The 22,627-nt window shown below is 40.5% G+C and overlaps 1 protein-coding gene across 4 annotated transcripts in view; it reads right to left on the bottom strand.

The window, feature by feature from the left end:
* The window catches only part of NUP88 (nucleoporin 88), a 32,756-nt gene that overhangs the window by 2,931 nt on the left and 7,198 nt on the right, over positions 1 to 22,627 (bottom strand). For 3 of the 4 annotated variants that reach the window (XM_017520474.2, XM_017520473.2, XM_037735562.1), the window contains 7 exons: positions 19,836 to 19,922; positions 18,271 to 18,447; positions 14,368 to 14,554; positions 13,414 to 13,561; positions 9,797 to 9,895; positions 5,867 to 5,957; positions 2,568 to 2,669 (listed from right to left, as the gene is read on the bottom strand). In XM_017520474.2, coding sequence (XP_017375963.1) covers positions 2,568 to 2,669; positions 5,867 to 5,957; positions 9,797 to 9,895; positions 13,414 to 13,561; positions 14,368 to 14,554; positions 18,271 to 18,447; positions 19,836 to 19,922 — 891 coding nt within the window. The remainder of the gene's footprint in view (positions 1 to 2,567; positions 2,670 to 5,866; positions 5,958 to 9,796; positions 9,896 to 13,413; positions 13,562 to 14,367; positions 14,555 to 18,270; positions 18,448 to 19,835; positions 19,923 to 22,627) is intronic. The other variant, XM_017520475.2, reaches the window with a different exon arrangement.

Raw genomic sequence — 22,627 nt, 5'->3', positions numbered from 1 at the left:
ACATAAATCACTTACCTGTTAGGTTTAGAGTTGACCAAAACCAATATTAAGCTTGGTAACTGCTGTATATACCATATTGGTTCTATATAATTTGATTTTAAAAAACTATTCACTCAAGTGCAAATACTCAAAAACACTTCAGAAAGAACTTAAATGATCTCCCAAATTTTGGCAGCATGTTAAGTAACTTACTCTAAAGGCAGCAATTCAAATGTGAAAGTTTGGTCAGGCGTGGTGGCTCAAGCCTGTAATCACAGCACTTTGGGAGGCCGAGGTAGGTGAATCACTTGAGATCAGGCGTTTGAGACCGGCCTGGCCAACGTGGTGAAACCCCGTCTCTATTAAAAATACAAAAATTAGCTGGGTGTGGTGGCGTACATCTGTAATCTCAGCTACTTGGGTGGCTGAGGGATAAGAATTGCTTGAACCCAGGAGGCAGAAGTTGTAATGAACTGAGATCACACCACTGCACTCCAGCCTGGGTGACAGAGTGAAATGGTCTATTTAAAAAAAAAGTGAAAGTTTGTTAAATAGCATTACTTTATAGACAATTTGTATTTCAGGGAGTTGGCAAAATTATTATTTGAAAGTATCCAGATAATTGGCTGGGTGTGGTGGCAAGCACCTGTAATCCCAGCACTCTGGGAGCCTGAGACAGGTGGATCATCTTGAGGTCAGGAGTTCGAGACCAGCCTAATATGGCAAAACCTCATCCTTAATAAAAATACAAAAATTAGCCGGGCATGGTGGCGGGCACCTGTAATCCCAGCTACTAGGGAGGCTGAGGCAGAAGAAATACTTGAGCCAAGATCACGCCACTGCACTCCAGCCTGGGCAATGGCACAAGACTCTGTCTCAAGGAAAAAAAAAAAAAAGTATTCAGATAATTAATGTTTATTTTTCCCCTTTGGGATTCATATTTATTCTGACGTAACCCAGTGTGAGTAGGTTTTATTTTACTAAATGTACTAGGGGTCTTTAGAAAGTATGCTGAGACTACTGGCAAGTAGGCAATTTTTTCTCCAGTGATTATTTTTGTTTGGTCCTGCTAGTTTTTAGTGCCTTTAGTATAAACACAAAACTCTTTCTTTTTACATCCAAATAGTATAACTTATCAACCTTCAAAGAGTATGGAAGGTCTTCTAAGTATGGTAAACTATTGCCAGTATTTGGCATTTATGTCAGCATCTAGAAGTACATGCTTTGACTAGTCAAGGGGTTGGAGTGGTGTCTAATGTCTGAAGTTCCAGTGACTTTTGTTTTTGGTACTCCTATTGCTGCATTTATATAACTCAGAATGACCTTCCAGGGCGTTGGAAAAGGAATATATAGTGATTACAGCTTAATTATCTGAGTTTCTTAAAGGAGGAAGGACTAAGAATTCAGCTTTTTTTTTTTCTTTTTTTTTTTTTGAGATGGAGTCTTGCTCTGTCACCCAGGCTAGAGTGTAGTGGCGTGATCTCGGCTCACTGCAACCTCCGCCTCCTGGGTTCAAGCAGCTCTCCTGCCTCAGCCTCCCGAGTAGCTGGGATTACAGGCACCCGCCTGTGTTCAGCTACTTTTTGTATTTTTAGTAGAGATGGGGTTCCACCATCTTGGCCAGGCTGGTCTCAAACTCCTGACCTTGTGAGCCACCTGCCTCAGCCTCCCAAAGTAGTGGGATTACAGGCGTGAGCCACTGCGCCCAGCCCAGCCTTTTATTTATTTATTTATTTTTTTGTAAAAGATACAGGGTCTTGCTGTGTCCCCCAAGCTGGAGTGCAGTGGCATGATTATGGCTCACTGCAGCCTAAAACTCCTGGGCTTAAGCAATCCTCTCAGATCCTCTTCCTGAGTAGCTAGGACTACAGGTGTGCACCACCATATCTGGCTAATTTTTTTGTTTTTTTTGTAGAGGTGGGGGTCTCACTATTTTGCCCAGGCTGGTCTCAAACTCTGGGCCTACCAAAGCATTCGGATTACAGGTGTGAACCACCACTGCACCCGGCCTGAGTTCAGCTTTACTTCACTTTACATATTCTACAATGTGCCTCAGGCTGTCAGAGACAGATACATTAGAGTATGATATGGACCTCTGAGTCAATCAGAGCTGCATCTGTATCCCAGCTCTATTTGTTACCTGTGACTTGAGCATTTACTAACCTCTCAATCCTTGTTTCCACTTTTATACAATGGAATTAACAGTGCCTTCCTTATAAGGCTGCCTGGATGATTCCAGGAGGCAGTGCAGGTACCTGGCTTACTTCTGAGCTTGACAGATGGTCAGAACTTGATAATTATTACTCATATCGATAACAGAATTTGGTATTCAATTTTAGTATTTTTTTCCCACATGCTGAAGAAGAGCTCCTGACTCTCAGCTAGGTGCAGGTGCCAGAAACCATACCTAAAATGAAACCTTACAGAAATGAGGAACAACAGAAATGTCCATCCTGCCAACCCTCAGGTCAGAAGCCAAAGCATAAACCACGTATGTATAGCTTCAAATTGGTCACTGAGTGCATTTTCCCAGCTTAGATATTGCAGAATTAACAAGAGCTATGTGAAGAATATAAAGTGGGACATACAATAAAGGCCTTATGAGGCATTCATAGGTACTGGTGATGCAGATCATCGTGGGTCCCAGAATGTCAGGGACAATCCAAAATCCTCGAATTGGAGCTGGCTGCCTGGAAAAACACAAATCATAGTCAAATTACAAAGCAGCAAATGCAATGGAACCAAGAGCAAAGATAAGACAGGTCCATGCCCTTCTCAGGGCTGGGACATCCTATCAGTACCGTAACCTCAAAAGTGGTGGCTTGAAAACCTTTCATACAGCCCTACACTTAAGTCTACTGCCCATGTGACTAAGTCACTCAGGAATCTCTAACTGTACAGTGGTGCTCACTGTAATCTTGAAAGTTACGTTACACTGACGATCGTTGGTTACATGTCTATTTCTCCAACTTGCACATAAACCCCAGCTATCTTTGTTTGACTAGCCCAGTGTCTAACAAATTAAGTGCTTAGAAACTGCTGAATGAACACAACTTCCGAGTTTCTCTCGGTGAGGCTCAACATCTGCGTCACAGGAAATTATTTAGCATGCACAGCATGCATCTCAATCTTCCTTCCAACTTCAGTGAAGACACTGGAAACTGTGGCCCTCAGATGGGAACTGTCGTTCTGCCAACATGCTCTCCTAGCAGCTCCCATGCCCATCCCACCTGCACGCCAACACACAACTGCCCCTGAATGCTGATGCCACCTCCTCTCACACCTTCTGAAGATTGCACCATCAACTGTGTCGTTTCAAAATCACCCTATTACCTACTTTCCCTCAGCTTATAAACTCACGTCCCTTCCATTTAAAACACTCCCTGATATAATGTCGGGTTTCCCTTAACCTATTCTTTCTCTGTCCCATTAGGACCAGCATATTTTTTTTTTCTTTTTTAGAGACAGTGTCTTGCTCTGTTGCCCAGGCTGGAGTGCAGGGGCACTCAGCTCACTACAACCTCCGCCTCCCAGGTTCAAGCAATTCTCCTGCCTCAGCCTCCCAACTAGCTGGGATTACAGGTGGCTGACACCATGCCTGGCTGATTTTCGTGTTTTTGGTAGAGACGGGGTTTCACCATCTTGGCCAGGCCGATCTTGAACTCCTGACCTCATGATCCACCCATCTCAGCCTCCCAAAGTGCTGGGAGGGGTGAGCTACCATGCTGGGCCAGAACCAGCAGTCTTTCAACAGCAGTCGACACTAGTTCCCTTTCCCTAGCTCCCATTTACTTTTTTGGAGGAGACATGGAGACGGTATCTGGAAGGTTATAAACTTTTACTTTTTATTATCAGTGTGAAATCTACACACCACTGGGCTATAGACTATGTAACCAGTAACCAGGTCAAAAATCAGGACACTTCAGGGGGGCTCAGAGTTCCCATGTGACCCTCCCTGGTCATAGCCATTAACTCCCCGGAGAAGAAACCACTACTCTGACATTCAGAATATCGTGTCTTTGCTTTACAGTTTTCCTATCTATGTATTCATTCCTAGGCAAGACTGTTTAATTTTACCTGTTTCTGAAATTGACACAAATGGGATTTGGGGTTTTTGAGACAGGGTGTCACTCTGTTGCCCAGACTGGAGTGCAGTGGCATGATCACGACTCACTGCAGCCTTGACCTTGTAGGCTCAAGCAGTCCTTCCACCTCAGCCTGCTGAATACCTGGGAGCACAGGTACATGCTACCACACCTGGCTAATTTTGTTTTTTGTTTTTTTGTTTTTGAGATGCAATCTTGCTCTGTGGCCAGGCTGGAGTGCAGTGGTGCGATCTCAGCTCACTGCAACCTCTGCCTCCTGGGTTCAAGCAATTCTCCTGTGTCAGCCTCCCGAGCAGCTGGTACTACAGGTGTGCACCATCATGCCCAGCTAATTTTTTGTATTTTTAGTAGAGACAGGGTGTCACCATGTTGGCCAGAATGATCTCGATCTCTTGATCTCGTGATCAGCCCGCCTCAGCCTCCCAAAGTGCTGGGATTAAGGCGTGAGCCACAGTGCTTGACCTCACCCGGCTAATTTTTAAAATTTTTTTGTAGAGAAAGGGTCTCGCTATGTTGCCCAAGATGGTCTCAAACTCCTAGCCTCAAGTGATCCTCCTGCCTCAGCCCCCCCAAAGTGCTGGGATTACAGGTGTGAGTTACCATGCACAGCCTACATGGGATTTTATTATGTATTTTCTCTGTTCACTTTTTAACCTTGTACAGTTTGCTATCCTTCCCCTGCCCACCAAGTGTTTTCTCTGTGGTCCTCTATATTGCCAAGCCTAGACTATGTCTATTTCTTACTGGATGCTATTTGCCTCATGTCTGTGTATACTCAATGTCTAACAGAGTGCTTAGTGGATATCCAGTAACTGATGAACAGAATAAAGAGAGGTATCTAGGATACCTTCCAGGTTTCTACTGGGGATAAGTGGGTCGATATGGCACCCTTCAGAAAAATGGGACATAGGAGAGTAGCTTTAGGAAGACAGAAGACTAGTTAAGGGGACATCTGGAGTTTTATGTTCCTATAGGATATCCGAGTGGAGGAGCCCAATAGGCAGCTGGATATGTGGATCTGGAGTTCAGAGTGGTCTGGGCTAGGATGATATGGATGTGGGAACTGTCTGCACTGAAGACATGATTATGGCAGAAGTTACTCAGGAAAGGACCTAGAAAGAACTGAAAAGACCCAAGGAAAGAGTGGTGAGCAACACTTATAAGCAATGAGTAGAGAGAGAGGAACCACCCCAAGAAGAAAACTTGAGAAAAGGGCCGCTGGAGGGACTGAAGGAGAACCTGGGGGGACAGATGTCAAGGATGCCAAGGAGCGTGTATTTCAAAGAGGAGACATGGGCAAACGCATCAAATAAACCCAGCAGTGCAGTGAAGGGCACACATAGTCTCTGCTCTCATGGAACATATACATTCCAGTAGTGGTGACAGACATTAAACAAATGCAAATATAAATGGTATAATATGTGCTACAAAGGAAAAGAGAATAGGAGAACGCTAAGTTAGATTGGGGAGTCAACAGTGTTCTCCGTGAAGTAGTGACATTAAGATCAGAAACAAGAGTAAGAGTCAAGAGAAGACAGCAAGCTGGGGCTGAGGTTGGGGAAATACCTTCCAGACAGGAAACAATATGTGGAGTGATCATGGGGCAGGACAAAGCTTCTGATGAGCAGGATACTCTTAGGGGAGAAGTATCATGTCTGCAACTTACTTTCAAGTGATTCAGCAATGAATGCTGTGGATTTGAGTGTAATGTATACATATGTATCTGAATTACTGAAATGAACAATTGTTTTCTGTGTGTAAAAGGTAGGGAAAGTCCTTACCTGCATGGCAATGGCTTTGTACAAAGGATGTGCTCAACAAAGCATTTCTGTTCCATAGAGAGTTCCTGTAAACTATCCTTATCTTCTTCATCTACAATGGAAGACATTATATACATTAACTGGTGCTTAGACAAGTCTCTGAATTAAAATGCTAATGATAACTGGGTTAAATGCGATGAGGTTCCTGTCTGAAAACACTGCTTCTCAAGTACTATGCTTTTCTGACATAGGCATACCCTTTTTCCCAGGGGGTCTAGATTTCTGCCCCAAGAAGAAACGCAGGATTTTCCTTGGTAATGTCTCTAAATGCAAAAATGTTTCACTAAGAACAGTCCCAGAAATCATTCTCTTCTAGGCTGTTTCTTACCTACACCGATTTTATTTTCATACAGGTTGAGTACTCTTTATCTAAAATGCCTGGGATCAGAAGTGTTTCAGATTTCATATTTTTTTTGGAATTTGGAATATGTGCATTATATAGTAGTTGAACATCTCTTATCTGAAAATCTAAAATCCTAAATGTGCCAATGAGCATTTCTGTTGAGTGTCCTGACAGCCCTTAGAAATTTTTGCAGCTCAGTCAAGTTCAAGGATGAAAAAAACCAGTTTTGTAACATTTTGTATTTCAAATTTTCAGAGTAGGGATACTCAATCTGTAACAGCTTTTTTTTTGGAGATGGAGTCTCTCTCTGTTGCCCAGGATGGAGTATAGTGGCCCGAGCTCTGCTCAGTGCAACCTGTACCTTCTGGGTTCAAGTGATTCTCCTGGCTCAGCCTCCTGAGACCTGGGACTACATGCGCAAGCCACCACACCTGGATAATTTTTGTATTTTCAATAGAGACAGGGTTTCACCATGTTGGACAGGCTGGTCTCAAACTCCTGAACTCAGGTAATCTGCCTGCCTCGGCATCCCAAAGTGCTGGGACTACAGGCATGAGCCACTGCCCCTGGCCTATAACAGCTTTTTGAAACGTAATTCACAGTACCATACAAGTCATCCATTTTAAAGTATACCCATTAAAATATACAATTCAGTAAGTTTTTAGTATAAGAATTGTATACTTATCATAACAACTTGGAATATTTTCATTTCCCAAAAAGAAACCCACATAACCATTAGTATCTTTCCTCAGTTTCCACCAAACTTCCCAGACCTAGGCAACTAATCTACTTTCTGTCTCTGTAGATTTGTCTATTCTGGACATCTGATATAAACAGCCATACAGTTGTCACTGGCTTCTTTCACTTAGCATCTGTTCGTGGTTCATGTATATTGTAGCATGTATCAGTACTTCATTCCCTTTTATTGTTTACTAATATTCTGTTGTATAGACATACATTTTATGCATTCATCAGCTTATGGACACTTGGGTATGTGGCTTTTGGGCTATGATGAATAATGTTGCTATGAACATTCATGTACCAATATTTGTGTGGATATAGGTCTTTATTTCTCTTGGAAATATACTCAGGACTGGAACTATTAGGTATATGGTAACTATGAGTAATCATTTGAGGAACTGCCAGACTGTTTTCCAAAATGACTGTACCATTTTACATTTCGATAAGCACTGTATAAGAGCCCCCATTTTTCCATATCCTCAAAAGATGGACTTGTTAATGTCCATCTTTTGCATTTCAGCTATACTAGTGGATGTGATGTGATACCTCATTGTGGTTTTGTGGTGTTTTATTTCCGTAATGACTAATGATGTTGGACATGTTTTTATATACATACTGTTTGCCCTACTGTATGTATCGAATGCTAAGGGTTCTTTGGGAGGCTGAGGCGGGTGGATCACTTGAGCCCAGGAGTTCGAGACCAGCCTGGGCAACATGGTAAAAGCCCATCTCTACAAAAAACTCAAAAATTAGCTGGGCATGGTGGCTCACGCCTGTAGTCCCAGATACTTTAGGGGCTGTGGCAGGAGGATTGCTTGAGCCCAGGAGTTCAAGACTACTGTAAGCTATGACTGCACTACGGCACTCCTGCCCAGACAATAGAGTGAGACCCTCTGTCTCTTAAAAGATTTATTTTTTTTTAAATAGGGACATTATCTTGGTTTATCTGGGCAGACTCAATGTTACAAGGTTTTAGAAAAGTGAAACAGGCAAGGTGAAACATGAGAAGGACTCAACCCATCCCACTGTTGCTGGCTGGCTTTGAAGACAGAGGACAACTACAAGCCAAGGAATGTGGTAGGAGCTGAAAAAGGGTAGGAAATGCATTCTACCCTAGAGCCTCCAGAAAGGAAAACTGCTCTGTCAACTAAAGCCCAGGGAGACCCATGTAGAACTTCTAACCTACAAAACTGAAAGATAGTAAGTTTGTAATGTTTTAAGCCACTAAATTTGTGATGATCTACTACAGTAATAGTAGGAAGCCAATACAGAAAGGATTCAGTCTTTTTACCATTAAGCATTGTGTTGGTTGCAAGTTTTTCATAGATAAAGTTTCCTCAGTTTGAGGAAGTTCCTTTCTTAAATTACTACCTTTTTTTTTTTTTTTTTTGAGACGGAGTTTCACTCATGTTACCCAGGCTGGAGTGCAATGGCGCGATCTCGGCTCACCGCAACCTCCGCCTCCTGGGTTCAGGCAATTCTCCTGCCTCAGCCTCCTGAGTAGCTGGGATTACAGGCACACCCCACCATGCCCAGCTAATTTTTTGCATTTTTAGTAGAGACGAGGTTTCACCATGTTGACCAGGATGGTCTCGATCTCTTGACCTCGTGATCCACCCGCCTCGGCCTCCCAAAGTGATGGGATTACAGGCTTGAGCCACCGCGCCCGGCCTAGTTTGTTATTTTTAACATGAAAGGCTGCGATATTTTATTGTTTTTGAGACTCCTCTCGCTCTGTGAAGAATTGGTAATAATTTAAAAAAAAATTTTTTTTATTACTTTTTTTTTTTTTTTTTTGAGACGGAGTCTCACTCTCTCACCCAGGCTGGAGTGCAGTGGCACAATCTCGGCTCACTACAGTCTCTACCTCCCAGGTTCAAGCGATTCTCCTGTCTCAACCTCCTGAGTAGCTGGGATTACAGCCAATAAGCCACCACACCTGGCTAATTTTTTTTTAGTAGAGACAGGGTTTCACCATTTTGGTCAGGTTGGTCTTGAACACCCAACCTCAAGTGATCTGTCTGCCTTGGCCTCCAAAGTGCTGGGATTACAGGTGTAAACCACTGTGCCCAGCCAGTATTAATTCTTTAAATGTGAATCATATGGTCCTTGGCTTTTCTTTTTGGATAATTTTGATTACTAATCAATCTCTCTGAATCAGTTTTTTTTTTTTTTTTTTAGATGGAGTCTCGCTCTGTCACCCAGGCTGGCTGGAGTACAGTGGCACAATCTCGGCTCACTACAACCTCTGCCTCCTGGGTTTAAGCAATTCTCCTGCCCCAGCTTTCGGAGTAGCTGGGATTATAGGCACATGCTACCACACCTGGCTAATTTTTGTATTTCCAGTAGAGATGGGATTTCACCATGATGGCCACACTGTTCTCGAACTCCCAACCTCAGATGGTCCGCCTGCCTTGGCCTCCCAAAATGGCATGAGCCACCGTGCCTGGCCTAGTTTCTATTTTTTTTAAAGCACATTCTCCCAGACCCTGAACTCAATTTTGGTAGTTTGGGTTTTTTCTTGGAATTTGTCCATTCCATCTAGATTATCTAAATGGCAAACATTTGTTCATAGTATTCACTTAAAATCTTTTATTTCTGTAAGGTCAGTAGTAACATCCCCGCTTTTATTCCTGATTACAGCCAGTCTAGCTAAAGGCTTGTCAAATGTGGTTGATCTTTTCAAAGAACCTTCTGGTTTCACTGATTTTCTCTATTGTTTTTCCATTCCAAAATACTTTTCTGAAATCTATTAAATCTGTTTTCCTCTGAATTCTATTAAAAGTACAGAAAGTTAGTAAACTCACCTGATCCAAGAAATTTGTGAAGTTTATGAATCCAGGTTAGACCAACACTATGTACACCAGCTTCATGAGTACAGTGATATCTTGAAGGACACTTGGGATCTGCAAATGGAATGATTAATGATGTAAAAGGCAGCCATTAGATATCTAAAAGAATTTACCTCAAATTTGTTGGCTACCCCATAACAGCTTACAAACACATTTGTTGATGGAAAGTGTTATAGGACTTTCATATTGTTAGGGGTTTTGAAATGTTAAAATTTGAATTCAAATTTCAAATAGATTTTAAGTACGGGTATACTTCAGAGATACTGTGGGTTTTGTTCCAGATCATTGCAATAAAGTGAATACAGAAAGTGAGTCACACAAATCTCTTGGTTTCTCAGTACATATGAAAGTTATGTTTACACTATGCAGAAAGTTATGTTTATACTAGTAGGTATGCAATAACATTATGTCAAAAAATATGTACAAACCTTAACAATTTTTTATTGCTAAAAAATGCCGACATAGAGACACAGTGAGCACATGTTGTTTGAAAAATGGTGCTGACAGACTCACTTGATGTAGGGCTGCCACACCTTTAATTTGTTAAAAAAAAAAAAAAAAAAACACCTCACTATCTGTGAACCACAATAAAATGATAAAATGAGGTATGGCGTATTTTAAAGTATAAAAAACGCAATCCAAAAGTTACTTTCTAAATATGAACACAATGAGGTTCACCAAAATATAAATATGTCAAGTAACTCATTTATGCTTTTTCTCTGTGCATTTATTTAGTTATTCAAAAGAAAATGATGGTTAAAATAGCAGCTCTGTAGAAAACCTATGCTTGCACACATCGACTTAAATAAAATTGTTGAAGCACACGCGCTCCTACAACACAGGTATTACAAAAGACTTAAGCACAATGGCTCAGGGAATAGTTCTATCACAGTGTAGTAAGGTGTGAAATGGGAAGTGAAGTTTTATATGTCTTCATAATGTTGACTTACGATAGTTTTAAAGGTTATTTTTCAAGTTTTGTATGCTCTTTTTGTTTGACAATCATTTATAACTAAGAAGCATGAGTAGTAGTTATACAATTTTTTTTTTTTTTTAAGATAGGGTTTCACCATTTTGGCCAGGCTGGTCTTGAACTCCTGACCTCAGGTGATCTGCCTGCCTTGGCCTCCCAAAGTGCTGAGATTACAGGCATGAGCCACCACGCCCGGCCAGTTATACAATTTTAATTAACTGGTTTTGAAACAAAAATTTCTGTTCCTTAAGCCCTAGTATCAGTAAGACAATCCTCAGACTAAAAGATAAGCTACTGAATACCTATTTTATGTCAACATATTTATCTCTGTAACTCAGGATTTTTATTACTAACATTAATGTTAGTAAACTAAAACAAAATACAGAGATAAGGTATATATTAAAGCTGATAAAACGGCAACAGTTACCCATAAAACCCCTAAATTAAATTTTCCTTTTATCTAACAGTCTTTGTTATTAGAGACATTATCATAAATTAATGTTCTAAAGCTAATATATTATTTTTCTGTCTTATATACTGAGGTTTCATAAAACATCTTAGAAAACAGCATTCTGCTATAAAAAGTTTTAAAACCCCTCGTCTATGGGAACAATCCATTTGAGTAATTAAAATACTGAAAATTTTCTTTTCATTTACTCATATCTAAGACTTAAGGCTCAAATCATCTCATTAAATCTAACATTGTTAAAATGACTTTTCAAAATCTGTAGTGCTGACATCAACAGAAAAATCAATTTTGGGGTGTAAAACAAATTACTAAACAGTCAGCATTTAGTTAACAGGAAATTTGTTAGACACCACTCTGTTACACTGTAGCCATTTCACTTTGTCACTACCAAATCTGGTGTGCCTCAGTGATAATATGACTTGTTCAGCACAATTATGAGGAAGCTAAAACTTTCTTAGTTTCACATATGAAAATGTTACTCTTGTTAGAAGAACCAAGAAAAAGCTGGGCACGGTGGCTCACGCCTCAAATCCCAGCACCGTGGGAAGCCAAGGCGGACAGATCAGGAGTTCGAGACCAGACTGACCAACATGGTGAAACCCCACCTGTACTAAAAATACAAAAATTAGCCAGGCGTCATGATGCATGCCTGTAATCCCAGGTACTTGGGAGGCTGAGTCAGAGGAATTGCTTGAACCTGGGAGGCGGAGGTTGCAGTGAGCTGAGATCGATGTCTACACTTAAGATTTCCCAAAGATATATGTATCCATATGAGGAAACCAATTAGTTTATGTCACTTTACTTCATTTGGTCTGTTTCCTCATCTATAAAATTCTTAGACTTAATACAAATCTCAAAATACAAACCCAGTATACTCTTTTTGCTGGTTTGTTATGTCAGGAATTCTGCTCCCTTAAATGTTTTGGCTATACTTTAGTACAGAGTTGAGGCTAATAAGAACCCTTATTAGCCAGTTTGCCTAGTTTTGGTAACAATAGCTTCAACTATTGTTGTGGTGAATGAATGGATTTCATTCTTTTTTAAAGCCAAATGGGGCTAGGCATGGTGGTTCACACCTGTGGACCAGCACTTTGAGAGGACGAGGTAGGAGGATCACTTGAGCTCAGGAGTTTGGTACCAGCTTGTTCAACATGGCAAAACCCTGTGTCTACAAAAAATACAAAAATTAAGTGTGGTGGTGCACATCTGTAGCCCTAGCTACTCCAGAGGCTGAGGAAAGAGGATCACTTGAGCCTGACAGGCAAAGGTTACAGTGAACTGAGATCACACCACTGTACTCCAGCCTAGGTGACACAGTGTACCATGAGGAAAAAAAAAAAAAAAAAAAAAGCTGAATGGTATTCCATCGTGTATATATACCACATTTAAAAAAATCCATTTGGGGCCAGGTGTGGTGGCTCACATCTGTTATCCCAGCACTTTGGAAGGCCGAGGCAGGTGGACTCCTTGAGGTCAGGAGTTTGAGACCGAGCCTGGCCAACATGGTAAAACTCTACCTCTGCTAAAAATACAAAAATTAGCTGGGCGTGGTGGTGAGTACCTGTAATCTCAGCTACTTGGGAGGCTGAGGCAAAATAATCACTTGAACCTGGGAGGTGGAGGTTGCAGTGAGTTGAGATTGTGCCACTAAACTCCTGCCTGGGTGACAGAGCCAGACACCATCTCCAAAAAAAAAAAAAAAAAATCCATTTGGTTTGTTGATGGACACTTGGGTTGATTCAGTATCTTAGCTATTGTGAATAACACTGCAATGGCATGGGAGTACAGGTATCCTTCAACCTATTATTTCCTTTCCTTTTGACATACCCAGTGGTGGAACTGCTAATATGGTAGTTCTATTTTTGATAGGACCAGAAAAAGTTCTCTATTAGGAACCTGGATGGATCTGGACCAAAGAACACTATTTTAAAACTTGGGAAATTTGCTCAGTCTGCCTTAGATAGAAAGTGTATTGTAGTGACTAAAAGGCAAAAAACAAACAAACAAACAAAAAAAAAACCCAGAAAAAAACCCAGTCAACTTTTTAAAGGCTGGAACCACAGAACAAATAAATTACACAGGAATAGTCTATGATAGTCTTAGTATAAAAATCATGGGAAGAAGGCTTACCTCTGTGAAGTTTGATTGGACAAGAAAAGTCAGAATCAAAAGGATCATCCTCTCCAGATGCCAGTTTCAGAGCAAGCTCCAGCTCAACACATTCAAACACATACAGAGAAGGAGTGAGGTCAATCCTGGAATCCCAGGACTTTTCTGACTGTAAAAAAAGTGTGGTAATTTTGATCTTGCATGTTAATTTGAAAATGTACACAATTAAAAATAGAAGCAAAAACCTGGGTCAGGGCCAGCTGCGGTGGCTCATGCCTGAAATCCTAGCACTTTGGGAGGCTGAGGCAGGTGGATCATCTGAGTTCAGGAATTCAAGACCCACCTGGCCAACACAGTGAAACCCTGTCTCTCTTAAAAATATAAAAAATTAGCTGGGCCCAGTGGTGGTGGATGCCTGTAATCCCAGCTACTCAGGAGGCTAAGGCAGGAGAATTGCTTGAACCTGGGAGACAGAGGCTGCAGTGATCTGAGATCGTGCCACTGCACTCCAGCCTAGGCAACAGGAGCAAAACTCCATCTCAAAAAATAAAAACAAAAAAAAAAAGGTGGGGGGAGGTTAAACATTGCTTTCAAATTCTTAATTCCACTTCTATCCCAACAGCACTGTTATTCTGAAGAGAAAACATCTCTCTTCCTTTAGGAAGATGTTTGTGAAAAAAGCCAATTCAGTGATTCCAAGGCTCTTTCTTTGTATCTGTCCTGAAGACTGCAATATGGAGATCAGAAAGTAACATGCAGACTGGTGGACCAAGTAAGTTGGGCAACCTTCTAAGTTCTTTTCACTTAGATTGTTAAGTATGCTTCAGCTACTTTTTTTAACTGTTTAATTTCCAAAATATCAGAAGTTCCATATATAAGCTAAAATTCCTCCTCATATATTAAGCATTCATATTGGGTCAGAAACCATACTAGGTGCTGAAGATACAAAACATATCCACAGTAGCCTGCACTTACTGTTTGGTCATCTTCTTCTTCCCCTTCCAGCACAACACAGTGATACAGCATTCCTGATTCAGTAGCAATCACTAAGATATTGGGGACACAAGGTAGGCAGAGTATAGCACAAGCATCATAACCATAGTTATCTTCAGCCGCAGGATGCATGGGCAACGGACCCAACAGCTTTCCAATATTTCCAGGGCTAAAGAAGGAGTGAAAACATATTTGGGAAATGTTGACAACAACCATGCTCATCTCTTAAAGCCATTCTTTGACTTTGTTTTCCTCTAGCTATCAACCCTCATTATAAATGTAGTATACTCCCAACACTCCATCTTCTTGCTTTCCCACTCAGATTCTACCATTCTGGTGTTTCTCAACCAGAGATAATTTTGCCAGAGAGGACACTGGCAACGTCTGAAGACATTTTGGCTTGTCACAACTGGGTGTCACAACTGGATGTCACAACGTGGGGGGAGGTATTGGCATCTAGTGGTTAGAGGCTAGAGACTCCTAAACATTCCCCCACAGCACCTCTAAAACAAACAGTAATTCAGACCAAAATGTCAATAGAACAGACGTTGAAAACCCTTGTCCTAAATGTACTATGGTTTATGCTTTTCGCCACTCCACTGAAGCTACTGTGGCAAAGGCCACCTGTGAGATTTACTAAATCCAAAAGGCACTTAACCTTCTGCTGCATTTATCACTGGTTAACAATTACTGCTACTCAATACCCTTAACAACTCTAGCAGTTCTTTCTTACAGTTCTCTCTTCCTACTTCTTTAAACATACTTTTCTAATGTCCTGTTCTAATTTCTGTCTCTTAAATATTGGTGTTCTCCAGAGTTCTGTTTTGACTTTTTTCAAAATAAACGCATAAATGAGAGCCTATTAAACTATGCCTGGTTTTAACTACCATCTATATTCCCAGACTACCAAATCCTTTCTTCTGAGATGTAACTTCTCTTCAGGGCTTTGGGCCCCATATTAAATTTGATTAGACAAATACTTATAATTGAGAGCTAGATGATGCTCCCAGTGAATGATGGTTTAGTTGATGAGGCAGACATTTAACCAGAATTACTATACGATGTGATAAGTGCAACAACAGAAGGATTTATGGTGTACAAAAAAATGACAAAAAGATACAAAGATAGTGAAGAAAGCTATCAAAAATAAGAAAAACAGAGAAAGAATGATTTCTGGGAAGGGGGTCGTTGAGCATTCCAAGCTAGAGAGCAGTTTATGCAAAGTCCTGGAAGCATGAAAGACAAGGGAACTAAGAAGGAAACTTACTTAGTATGATGGGAGGCAAAGTACAAGGTCTAAGGCAATGGCAAAATGGCTAGACAGACATTCAGGACTGGCTTATGAAGTACACAGACTTGCATGCTATGTTAAACTATTTGAAATCTATCTGCTGGGTACAGTATGTCGGGTTTAAATCAAGTGATGGAACTTCACTTTATAAATCAATCTGGTATTAGGAAGACACAGAAGGGTCCAAAATGGGATTCATGGAAACTATTTAATAACCTAGGCAGATGATAAAGTTCTGAAGCAGGGACAAAGGAATGAAGATAAGGGTGTATATAATCAGGGTGTCCAATCTTTTGGCTTCCCTGGGCCACACTGGAAGAATTGTCTTGAGCCACACATAAAATACACTAACAACAGGTGATGAGCTTATAAAAAGGGGGGGGGGGAGAAAGAAAATTGCAAACAAATCTCATAATGTTTTAAGAAAGTTTTACAAATCAAGCCATCCTGGGCTGCATGCAGCCTGTGGGTTGGACAAGTGTGGTATATACCTCCCCAAAATTTTAATCACAAAATCAATAGAAATTCGGGACTGATAGAATGTAAGGATGAAGCTTGCACCTGTAATCCCAGCACTCTGGTAGGCTGAGGCACGTGGATCACGAAGTCACGAGTTCAAGACCAGCCTGGCCAAAATAGTGAAACCCCATCTCTACTAAAGATACAAAAAATTAGCTGGGCATGGTAGTAGGCACCTGTAATCCCAGCTACTGGAGAATCACTTGAGCCCAGGAGGTGGAGGTTGCAGTGAGCTGAGATCGCGCCATTGCACTGCAGCCCAGGTAAAAGTGCAAGACTCTGTCTCAAAAAAAAAAAAAAAAAAAATGATAACTTCTGGGTTTTGGGCTAAGGTACTAGGTAGGTCATGGTTTGGACAAATGAGGGCTCAGCAGTAAGAGGAGAAAGGGTAAGGGAAGGTATTAATGTTAACACAAAATCCTCCTGAGAGAGATCGTATGTGAAAGGCAGAGAACATTTCTGTCAATGAGAATGTACTCAACAGTGAATCCTTACCATTCTGTAACCTGTTGAGCTCTTTCATCTTTCTAATCTTTATAGTTTTTGAATATTCTCTTCTCTCTCCTATAACCATTTCCGATTTTGTCTAGTGAATCCTTCAAGTCCAAGCTTTTGTAATAGCATTTCCTCAAAGTCTTCCAAGATCAGCAGGCTTACTCATTTACTCTATCACACTCTTGTAGAACCTTGTGATGCCCTGCACACATGACACTGTACTACAGTTATTGGTTTAGTTGTATGCCCTTCTGGTAGGTAAGAAACCACACAGCAGGAACCTTGCCTTCAATCTTGTATTTCCATCTTCTGCCACATAGTGGGGCCCTGAATAAGTACTATTAAGTAGATTTATAAGCAAATAAACTCTAATGCTCAGCCCTTAGCCTTATGCCTCTGTAGTTTTCTGCCAAATTCTTAACCTGTAGACTCTCTCACCATGACGGATGATTCTCATGCCTCCATTTTAATTCATTGTCTCTCATCATCCTGTATTTCCAACTGTCCATGGAGTATTTCCATTTTATTGGGCCAATACTATGTTATACTGATTTATTTAAAAATAAATCTTCTCCCCCAATTAGCTGCCTTTACTGACCTGTTTCTGTTCATGGAATACTCCTTATCCAAATAGTAACTAAGTCTTATTTATCCCTCCTTTGTTGTTAACTACATTTCATTTACCTCCGTACTACTACCACCCAAGTTTTATAAACTATAAGCTCAATTTTGCAAAACTTCTTTAAAAGTCTCTCTGTCCCAGTCCCTTCCCTAACCAACTGTTTTGTCCTTCTGCTCAGACACCATCACGGCTTCCTACTACCCTATTCCTACAGAAAAAAAAAAAAAATCCACACTCACTCTTTATCAAGGTGTTTTTAATGCCAGCAAATTTTCTCTGGGCAGATACTTCTAGCTTTATCATTTAATGCTCCCTACATGAATCCTCAGCTCTAGCCCAGAATGTCTAACAACTCAACCTTGAATGACACTTGCTTATTTACATACTTTACTTTATACTGCCCTTGATAGAAATGGTCTTACCCTTCCTTGATACTTCATCTAATCCTGAATGAGACCTTTAAGGCATGCATGACCTCACTACTTCTCTGTGAAAATTTCCTTAACCTCCTAGTCAGAATGATCTCTTTTTCCTCTGGGTTCTTACTGTCTGTGTACCAATAATGTGGTATGGATAAGTATTTTTTCATATGTGTATACGTCTTCCTCCCCACAACTGGGGCATAAGATAAAGAATGCCATGTATAACCATCCCCATGGTGCCTTGTTCATATAAGATAAACAATAAGCACTTGTTCAGATAACCAGAATTTGTGAACACAAATCCAGGCCCATCATAAGTGATTATCCAAGAATTCTATAGAACTTACCCAAATAATATGAAGAAATGAAAGGCAAAATGATCTGTACTAACACTTTCTCAAAAATATGCAAGCCAAGCCATCTGAAGGCTGCAACACTTCCAAACCCAAAAACATGGCTCCCAAGTCCAATGTCAACAATCTCTACTGGAGCACAAGCTGAGTTTTCATTTCAGGTGGGTTACCACCTCAACTTACCTGTGTAACAGACTAACATATGTTAGAAAAGTCTCTCCATTCTCATATAAGATGTACAGTGGGTATGCCACTACTTCATCTTTGCCTTTTTGTCCAAATATATTCCTTGGGACTGCTGCCAATGGCCCAAAGTCAAATGCAACTGCTGTCTCGCCTAGAGATGCGGTATATGCTCTTCTGGAAAGAGATGTAAAAACCAACTTGTTAAAAACAAAAACAACAAAAAGTAAAAAGAAAAAAAAAACCAAAAAAACAAAATGTCTAATAGGAGGTGGGTATGTATGGAATTTGTAATTAATGGACTGAAAAGACAAAAAATGATTATGAAGAATGTTAACATTTAAAAATTCTCATGAAATTAAGTGAAAAAAGCTGGCCATAAAATTATTTGGTGCTACTCTCATCTTAAATAGTTTAAACACATATACACACATAACTGCAAAAAGGAAACAGGAAAACACATGAAAACGTCAACAGTTGTCTCTGAGCAGCAGGATCTTTAAGTTCTACCAATACATACAAAGCACCTACTCTGTGCCACACACTTTTCTAGGGTCTGGGAATATATCAGTGAATTAAACAAATGCCCTGCCCTCTAGAAAGAGACATACCACAAAAAGAGAAGAAATAAAGATGAAATATAAACTCAGAAAATATTACAAAGTAGGGTAAGAGGATATTGATGGAGGTGCTACTTTAGTTGGTATGAGAAAGACTCTGATAAGATATTTGAGCAAAGATCCGAAGGAAGTAAGAAAGTAAGTCTGTGGTTCACTAAGGAAGGAGCAGTTGAGGTGAAGAGCAAAGGCTCTAAGGTAGAAGATGTTTGATGTCTGTGGAATGGCAAGGAGGCCAAGGTTGCCAGAGCTCAGAGAGACAGGGCACATGGGAGGAATCAAGCTGGAAAGGCAATCAGGTGGCATACCTGTTGGCCCTTTATAGGTCAGGACTCTAGGAAATCAATGGGGTGTGGAGAGCAGGGAAGTAGAATGATCTGATTAAACTGAAAGGATCACTTTGGCTGCTGTATTGAGACAGGCTATAGGAGATTACAAAAAGATTTTCATTTTCTTAATACTTTATTTTTCTCAATTTTCTATAGCAAATATACATTACATGTATATCAAGAAGACAAATCATAAAACCATGCTGTTTTTATAATTTTTAAATTTAGTGTAATTAGTTTTTCAGGAAGATTCTAGTTCAATACAAGGCTAACAAATACGGTTAAAATGAAATCACAATTTCATATAGTAGAGAGAGTAAACATCAGTGCAAGATATTATCTTAGTTTCTTTATCACACAGATGATACAGAAGTGAATGGTGGCTTAGGCCTGTAATTCCAGCACTTTGGGTGGCTGAGATGGGCAGATAACTTGGGCCCAGGAGTTCTAGACTAGCCTGGTCAACACCACGAAACCCTGTTACTACTAAAAATACACTTCTCACGTTACCAAAAGCAGGCTAGCCACCTCTGAAAAACCTTGCAATCTGTTAAAACTGCATTTATAATCCCAATAAACTAATTTAAAAAAACATTTCATGACTCAAATAAAAACTTACCCTTTATTAAGTACTAGACTTTCCTCTTCGGCTTCTGAAAGTATAATCACCTTAGTGGGTGTCTGGGGTTCACGCAGAGAGTAAATTCTAGCAACCAAAAGAGAAGAAAACTAGCACTTAAAATTCTCTTTCATTTCCCAAAAGTGCACTTTCCTCTCCATCTAGTCAGTTCTTACTTAATAGTTTTTCTACCACTTATCACAACTATTTCTTTGCAAAGATCTTGCTGTTGCTAAGTAGCCTACTTCATTTATTCTTTAACTACATAAGGGAGGTTTCATAGGGACCTGAAGAAATGTTCTCTATCCTTACCAATATTCTCTAACAGCCTATTCCATATTATTGCACATTTGTCACTCTCTTCCTGAGACCATAGCTATATTTGCCTTGTCTAGTTATCTACTGCCCCTAAGCTTGCCACTTTTCCTTTAACTACACACATCTAACTCCGCCTATAAGACCAAATCCTACCAGAGAAAGAACCGTATCTTATTCATTATATGCCAACTGGCTAACAGAGTGAGTGATATTTAGCCTGAAAATCTATTTATGTAAGACCCAATATTGCCCGGGTGTGGCGGCTCACACCTGTAATCCTAGCACTTTGGTAAGCCGAGGTGGGCGGATAACTTGAGGTCAGGAATTTGTGACCAGTCTGGCCAACACAGCGAAACCCTATCTCTACTAAAAATACAAAAATTATTTGGGCATCATGGCGCGCACCTGTAATCCCAGCTACTAGGGAGGCTGAGGCAGGAGAATCTCTTGAACCTGGGAGGCGGAGGTTGCACTGAGCTGAGATCATGCCACTGCAATCCAGCCTGGGCAACAGAGTGAGATTCCATTTCAAAAAAAAAAAAAGATCCAATATGATGTCATCTCTATTTTCTCAAAGGAAAGTACAATACTGAATTTTTTTTAGCCCAAATTATTTTAATTTAAAGTAATGTATATTTCATCGCTTCTCGGCCTTTTGGCTAAGATCAAGTGTAAAGTAACCTATATTTCACAGCATACATGGCTACTGTGCAAAAGTGAAAGAATTTTCAAAAGGCCAGCAATGTCATTTTAGAAATCTAGTGTCTCTTATGAAGTCTTTTTATATTACTTATTTTGTCTGATGCCACTAAGAATTTTTAAACTTGGTTTCTTCCAATATCAGTAAAATGCCACATAAGCATTTAATAAATGTTTTTAATGATAATTTGATCCATTTGAGTACACATTTATTATGGTCTTCCTAGGTTCCTATAAGCATTCCTAACTTCAAAATACACATAAATACTAGACAATAATATTGTACTGGGGAACAGTGAAAGAAAAAGTGCTACAAGGCATTCAGTGAAAATTTTCTTTTACTCTGAAATTGCCAAAAAGCTCCAAAGTTTAGGAAAACAGAAGTGTTAAGTACCACATATTTTAAAAAACAACCTTCAGTATCTGGGGCCAGATACTTCCTTTGGGGTTTAAGAACTCTACCTATGCTATCTTCCCACCATCTCCATTTCCATCATAGTATATAAAAGGAAGACTATGAAGAGAGGATGTCGAAGAGTCCTTAGGAGTACAGTATAATGTTTGTAATGGGAAGATTTTCCCTCCCCTCTTTCTCTGCCCTGAACTCCAAAGCCAAATGAGTAGGCAGAGAAGGCTCTAGGAAATAGCCAGATGTAGAGGTACCAGTAATAAGGGAGACTGATGCCACTTCCTAGATGAACGGCCCTTAGTTACTTAGTAGCTGTCTCAGTTATTGGATCGAAAAACATAGCAATGTACACATCACGCTCAATACTATCTACAGTTTCAGGCATTCACTGGGAGGGGTCTTGGAACCCTGCAGATGGGGTATACTGTACCCCATCCTGAGAAATGATTCAGGGCATAAAGAACTGACAGGGGCCAATGGGAGCCAGAGCTCCTCAGTGACGGGGAGAGCTGGAAATTAAACACTGCTCTCCAACATACACACACACACACACCCCATCTATGCAGAGACTACTACCACATTAATAGAGTTCATTAGTGACAGATGGAACTAGATTAAAACAAAATCAGGCATACTTCCCCATCACTCACAGGCTACCAGTTAGGTAAGATCTCTACCTCACCTATCCCACTCCCCTACCCCACACTGAAGGAGGTAGATTTGAAGGAAGGAGGAGGCAACCCTATTCCTTACACTTCACCCCATACCCCAAAGTGCTAGGATAGGAGGAAGAATGAAAGAATAGACCGCACATTCTCTGATCACTTCTGATCCCACAAAACACAGGTCTGACCTACAAAAGAACCAGGACATAGTTGTGAAATAGATTTGAGATCAAATAGCTTCTGAAATTTTTATTTTCTTTAGACAGGGTCACCCAGGCTGGAGTGCAGTGATGCAGTCATGGCTCACTGCAGCCTCAAACTCTTGGGCTCAAGCAATCCTCCTACCTCAGTCTCCTGAGTAGCTGGGACTACTGGCACATGCCATTATGCCCAGCTAATTTTTTGTAGAGACAGGATCTCACTGTGTTGCCCAGATTGGGTCTTGAACTCAGAGGCTCAAGTAATCCTCCCACCTCAGCCTCCCAAAATTCTGGGATTATAGGTGTGAGCCACTGCAACTGGCCATGATCAAGAGTTTTAAACTGGACACACTGTTTTCATAACTAGAAGTAACCAGAAAGCTATGGGGATCTGTGTAAGATACCATTAAGGGGTCAGCCATTCAGCAGTGAAGGAAGATTTAGTAGAGCACAGTTAAAAGCAGTGATTAAGAAAAATAAAACTGGGGGTAGGGTGGTGGG

The sequence above is a fragment of the Cebus imitator genome, unplaced genomic scaffold (assembly GCF_001604975.1).
Source record: "Cebus imitator isolate Cc_AM_T3 unplaced genomic scaffold, Cebus_imitator-1.0 Scaffold841, whole genome shotgun sequence".
NCBI lineage: Eukaryota > Metazoa > Chordata > Mammalia > Primates > Cebidae > Cebus > Cebus imitator.
This window is presented reverse-complemented; position numbering and strand designations above follow the sequence as displayed.